General features: G+C 41.3%; 1 protein-coding gene across 1 annotated transcript in view; it reads left to right on the top strand.

Annotated features, from left to right (window-relative positions):
- ACP3 (acid phosphatase 3) overlaps positions 1-6,726 on the top strand; it is a 45,470-nt gene that overhangs the window by 1,346 nt on the left and 37,398 nt on the right. Inside the window, exon 2 of the mRNA XM_002926252.4 lies at positions 5,479-5,574. Coding sequence (XP_002926298.2) covers positions 5,479-5,574 — 96 coding nt within the window. The remainder of the gene's footprint in view (positions 1-5,478; positions 5,575-6,726) is intronic.

Genomic DNA, 6,726 nt, shown 5'->3' with positions numbered 1-6,726 from the left:
TCTCCCACTCCCCCTGCTTGTGTTCCCTCTCTTCGCTGGCTGTCTCTATCTCTGTCGAATAAATAAATAAAATCTTTAAAAAAAAAAAAAAGAAGAGAAAAGAAAAGAAAAGAGAAGAAAAAAAGAAAACCTTACAAGGATAGCTCTCTTGGAGGTAAAAAGATTAACAATTATCAGACAAGGCTAATACTAGCGATTTTTCCTACCAAGGCTTTCTTCCATTAATGGTAGAGGAAGGGCAATTAAATACAACTTTTTTGGCCCTTACAAAACAATATCTTTCTAAGGACTTAAGCGATGAAATACTTTCTCCTTTTTATTGATTATGGAGAATATTTGATTGTAAATGGTTAAATTATATACCCAGGCAAATCCTTAGAAAATTATTAGAACTGGAATAAAAGAAAGGGGCCTCTGATCAAAGTGGTAACATTTGTAACAGTAACCAATCATTACTCAATGCTTATTATATGCCAGGCACTGTTCTGAGAGTTCAATATGGGGAATGTCACATTATCCTCCCAACAACACTGTAAAGTAGGGTTGCTAAGAAAACACCGGATACCCAGTTAAATTTGAATTTCAGATAAACAGCAAATAATTTCATAGCATGAAGTATGTTTTGTGCAATATTTGGGCATCCTGTAATTTGGTTTGCTACATCTGGCAACTGTTCTATAAAGTTTTAGAAAAACCATACTATCTTTATTTTATAGATAAAGAAATTGAGACACAAAGAGGTTAAGCAACTTGTCCATAGTTACATGGTAACCGTGGTGTAGCCAGGATTTGAATCCAGGCTGTATGATCAAAGAGGCTAGGCTCCCAATCACTACACGTATTCCATTCCTGCTGTGTGCATGCAAGCCAGTACATGCTGAGATCTCCCCGGAGAGGTTGGGTGTACAGACTTAACTCATAATCAGCAGGTAGTTTCCTCGCTGTTTCTCCGTGATCCAAGGAAAAGAAATCTTTCCCAATTCTGAAAAGCCATTCTTGGCAAAAAGAGCAGGAAACTGTCCTTGCTTCTTGTTCTGTCTCATGAACAGAGTTATCACACAATCTTTTAAAACAGGTTTATCAATGTGTGTCCCAGGGAACGCTAGTTTGACGAGTTGTTAACAGGAGTTGCTTGTAAAAAATGGGTTTCAATAGTCAAATCAGTTTGGGGAACAGAACAAGGGTTACACTGTATTTCAGGTCTCGAAAGGTAGGACTCCTCAGTCTTTAATATTCTAATATATGTGGGCACCTGGGTGGCTCAGTCGGTTAAGCATCTGCCTTTGGCTCAGGTCATGATCCCAGGGTCCTGGGATCAAGTCCCACATCAGGTTCCCTGCTCAGGGAGGAGTCTGCTTCTCCCTCTCCCTGTGCCCCTCCACTCGTGCTCTCTCTCTTGCTGTCTCTAAAATGAATAAATAAAATCTTTTTAAAAATAATAATAATATTTTAACATGGCTTTAAAGGACATGATCTAGTAGTAAACTATATTTCCTAAACTTTGACCACAGAATCCACCTCTTTCTTTTTCCAGAGTGTCCCACAGAAAACCCTTAAAGAATCATTATTTATAACTTTTTAGAGAAAGAATAGTAAGTATGGTGCGTATGAGAGGTCAAGGGAGTCCTCTCTTGGTTGCCTTTTTCAGGAGGGAGCTGAATTTAGTGACCGCCAGGATTAGAAACAGAAGTAGGATATTCCAGGCAGATAGAACATCACCACGCTGAGACTGAAGCAATGTATTGGATGGAACAGCAGGGGCTCTATGGCTAAACATGTTTAGCAAGAGTGTAGGTTAGTAACATCAAGGTGGGCATGGCCAGATCAGGTTGGATGATGTAACAAGCCACATCTGCTCAGTAGTCTCGATGGAGAAGGATCATTCATGAGAGTACCAAACCATGTTCTTTTTTTAAAAAAAAGCTACCTGTGATCTAAAAGGATAATGTGATGTGGTGGGGGAAATCATGAAAACGAGGGGGTCTGGACGGCTCATTCAATCTCTTTGAACCTCAGTTTCCTTCTTTGTTCAGGATATCAATCCGGATATCAATCAATTTGTCCTGGCCTCGCGAGAGTTGTGAGAATTAAAAGAGAGAGTGGGGGAAAGACTGTATAAAACCATGGAGGGTTGCACCCACATAAGGGGTTGTTATCCTGGATGTCTTCCTATGGCAATTACCACTAGGACTGCAAAATAGTCCTACTGCTGACCCTATATGTTTAGGTTTGTAAAGGATTTCACAGAATATGATTGCTGAACTGAGAACAGAAGTTACAAATCTGGCAGAGCAGCAGTTAAGAAGTTTGCCTTACCACAGGCTTAAAAGAGCACCTAAGCTCAGTCCAAAGGCTCCAGCTGAAACTCCAGGAGCTCAAGAATGGCATGTGTGCACTTGAAGGCACTCACTGATCTGCACACGGGCAAGCGTATGCACACGCACACATACTGATTTCCAGCGTCCGGGGGCAGGGAGGAGTCGGTTTATTAATTGTCTCTGGGGGACACCCCTTCTGAAGAGCTCACAGCATGTTTGAGCCATACCTCAAAAACCCTTAAAACCTACTGCAACAGAGGGGGGTACAATTATTCCTGACCTGTAAGGACAGAGTAAGAAAGCTTGTTTAAGCCTGTGATTATGCCCCAGGACTCTGCTGTTTAAATAACCCTCCTCTAAGGGGACCACGCTTATTTTTCTCCCCAAGCTATATTGTCATTTAGATGCAAATCTCAGTTATATTTTTAAATAGTATTTGGGAATGTTTGTTACATCAAGGTTTTCCTCTAGTGCAACACCACCCCCTCTCGCAACATGCAGAGCTTCCAATCTTAGAGGAAAAGACTAGAGTTTATAAAGAAGCCCCAGATCCCAGATCACCCACTGATGGGATGCCGAGGGGTGTGTTTTAGCAGAGAAATGAGCCTCTTACACTGGTTAAGAATGCTGGCATTGATAAGTGAAATAAGTCAAGCAGAGAAAGACAATTATCATATGATTTCTCTCATCTATGGAACATAAGAACTAGGATGTTCGGTAGGGGAAGAAAGGGATAAAGNTATTTTTAAATAGTATTTGGGAATGTTTGTTACATCAAGGTTTTCCTCTAGTGCAACACCACCCCCTCTCGCAACATGCAGAGCTTCCAATCTTAGAGGAAAAGACTAGAGTTTATAAAGAAGCCCCAGATCCCAGATCACCCACTGGTGGGATGCCGAGGGGTGTGTTTTAGCAGAGAAATGAGTCTCTTACACTGGTTAAGAATGCTGGCATTGGAGGCACACTGTGTTTGGATNATATGCAACTAATGAAGCATCAAACTTTACATCGGAATCTGGGGATGTACTGTATGGTGATTAACATAATATAATAAAATTAAATTAAAAAAAAAAGAATGCTGGCATTGGAGGCACACTGTGTTTGGATCTCTGCTGTGCCACTTACACGCTGTATGACCTTGGGGAGGTCACTTAACTAGGGCTAATTTCCTTGTTTGTGAAATAACGATAATAATCGTAAATGCTTTGTAGAACTGATGAATGGATTAAATTATGAGAAGCACTTAGCACAGTTTCTAGGGCACAGGAAGCATTCAAAAAACCTTGAGGAGTTATTGTGGTTATAGGCTGATAGGAAGCATTGTAAATTATTTTACCACAGTGTCTCTCATCTGACTTCCCTTTGGCTAACTCAGGAGTTCTCAACCAGAGATGATTTTGCCCCTTACTGCACATTTGGCGGTGTCTGGTGAATTTTTTAGTTGTCACAATTAGGGAAAGCTGCTGGCATCCCGTGCGCAAAGGCCCGACATGCTGCTAAACACTGTACAGCAACAGGCTAGCCCCTCACAAGGACTTATCCAGCCCAAAATGTCAACAGGGCTGAGGTTGAGATGCCCTGGAAACTAAACACTGTAGGTTTTATACTCTATTGAAACCACATAACAATTTTAGGTAACTCAGATCTAGAAAAGTATTTTGCATAATTACCTGGGATGTAAAAAGTCAAAAATATGTTTAGATTATAGAAAGAGCACTAATGAAGGGCACCTGGGTGGCTCATTCGGTTAAGCGTCTGCCTTCAGCTGAGGTCACGATCTCAGGGTCCTGGAATTGAGCCTCACTTGCTCAGCAGGAAGCCTGCATCTCCCTCTTTGTTTGCCGCCCCCCCTCCAAAGAAAGAGCACTAATGATTAGCCTTGATAATTTCTCAGATTATGCAGCCTTTCTTCCAGCCATGAAGGAACCATTCATGACAGCAGTTTCTTACCTGACCAAAATGATTTCTTAAGATCCTCTGCACCATGGCCTCTGTTTGCTGTAGCCTGTCCTACTGCGATTTTTATTTCTCACCAGTTTAGGGGACCAAAAGATAAGTTTTCTTTAGACACCAGAGACACAACCCAAGTCCTATAAGCCTCCCTCACTTTCTTGGACTCTGATCTGAAAGAAGGCTACAATTTAGGGCTCTTCCTTATTCTGTGTGTACTGGAACATCTTAGCCGGGTAGTGTAGATGACAAGGGCAGGAAATCTCAGATAATGCAGGAGATTATGCGGCCCTCCTCTGTGTTAAAATGGTTTGCTGGCATCAGTATAGACTGCATCTTGGATTTCTTGAGTGTTTTTCATGTCTTATCTTTTGCTTTGTATTTGGTTTGGTATTTTATTCAGAAAGCACCCTGGAGTCAGAAAATACCAAGGTTTTGAAAGTCCAGACTACTCTCCCCAAAGAGGAAAATGTGCAATCAAAATAGCATGACATGCATACAAATCCAGAAGTATGTTCTTAGAGTATTAAGAATTAGCTTTTCTAATCTCCATCTCCATAAATCCTGTCTCTAATCTCCTAAAAACTAATGAATCATTGGCTCAAGATGGTCACAAACTATATGTGGCATTTAAAAGCTACTCTTTTTATCATATGTAAAAATTTTAACACCATAATTAAGGAAGAATACTTCTCATCAGAGTCCGCCTGCAATAAAGTGATCTGCTAAGCTTTGTGTTCCTTCTTGACCCAATATAAAAACCAGTGTCAGTGCGTGGCTCCCCTGCTTTCTAATGAATGACAGACTTGTTACTTAAATTACCTGAAACACAGGAAAGTGTTAGTGAGTTTAAAACAGGGGTTCTTAACCTGAGATTTACCTGGGAAGTTCTTTTTTTTTTTTAAGATTTTAAAAAATTTTTTGAGAGAGAGTAGAATGAGAGAGCATGAGCAGGGGGAGAGGCAGAAGGCGAGGGAGAAGCAGACTCCCCCCGCTGAGCAGGGAGCCCAACACAGGGCTCAATCCCAGGACCCTGAGATCATGACCTGAGCCACCCAGGCTCCCCTTACCTGGGGAGGTCTTAAAATCCTGATGCACTGACCACATCCCAAGGTGGAGAACCAGTGGTTTAGAAGAAAATCTATTAGGATGAGCTGAGACAAAACACCTAAGTGAAATTTGTAACGTTACTGTCTCAATCTCTTTTCAGGTGTTTAGGCATGGAGACCGAAGTCCCATTGAAACCTTCCCTAACGACCCCATCAAGGAATCCTCATGGCCTCAAGGATTTGGCCAACTCACTCAGGTTGGTTGGATTTTCAGCTAAAGATTGCTGATGAGTCTTAAGGGAAACTATGTGGAGTTTGTAATACATTGAAACCATATAACTACCTCAGTTACTCAGATCTGGGAGAGAATTTTGCACAATTACCAAGAAACTAAAATGTCTAAAATGTGTTTTGATCGTGAAAGGCGAGGCACTAAAGGTAAACTTCAATAATTTCTGATCATGACCAAGTCACCTCTAGTGACTAGTAACTGTAGAATTGTATAAAATTGCCCGTTTTGATCTTTTTTTTTGCCCTGTTTGGCTTTATTAATGCATAAGAGCTGTGCATGGGAACAGACGAATACATGAGCTTAAAGATGCTGAAGAGAGCCCAGAGACACTTGGAAGCCAGCCCCTGAGTTTCTCAGCCTCCCCCTAAGGAAGTAGAAAATAATCTTGCAATCGATAAACTGAATCAGCGGGGTTGGGAAGACAGGATTCCTCTGGAAGTGCTGATACCAAATTTGATTATTTTATCAGCTGGATATACTGGGATTGAGCCTTCTTATGAGTGGTCTTAAACATAGGGAGCCCTACTTTCTAAAGAGCACCAAAGGAGAAGGTGAAGAGGGGGTTGGGTGGAAGACAAAGTCATCTCTAGTCACTGCTCCAGTACTCCACCCCCTTCTCTTGCAAGAGTGGATGGCTCTTCTGTTTGGAGCCAGAGACCACATGTGTTGCTTCTGTCTCGACCAAAACACTGTTTAAATACATTAAGGAAATGTCATAGAGTGTTTAGAGTTGAGTATCTCTAAACATTTATCTAAACATTTAACTAAGCATTTAAACCAATGGGTCTCAGTCTTGGCTAAACATTGAAATTATTTGGAGAGCTTTAAAAAATATCGATGTCTGTCTCCCAGACAGAGGTTCCTATTTAATTCATCTAGGGTATGACCTGGATATTGGGATTTTTAGAAACTCCTCAGTTGATCGGTTGACTCTAATGTGCAGCGAAGTCTGAGAATCACTTCTCTAATTCGACCACAATGTTTCATAGAGGAGTAATCCCACAGAGGCTGTTTGAGGTCAGCATCTTTTGGCTGCTGGGTCAGAGCTCCTCCCACCATAGCCTACCCAGCTTCAGGCTTCTTGGGAACAGTAATAAAAACTCAAGGCTACTTCTTG

Source organism: Ailuropoda melanoleuca, chromosome 6 (genome assembly GCF_002007445.2).
Source record: "Ailuropoda melanoleuca isolate Jingjing chromosome 6, ASM200744v2, whole genome shotgun sequence".
In the NCBI taxonomy this organism is placed as follows: domain Eukaryota; kingdom Metazoa; phylum Chordata; class Mammalia; order Carnivora; family Ursidae; genus Ailuropoda; species Ailuropoda melanoleuca.
The sequence above is the reverse complement of the archived record's forward strand: the minus strand, read 5'-3'. Positions and strand labels throughout refer to the sequence as shown.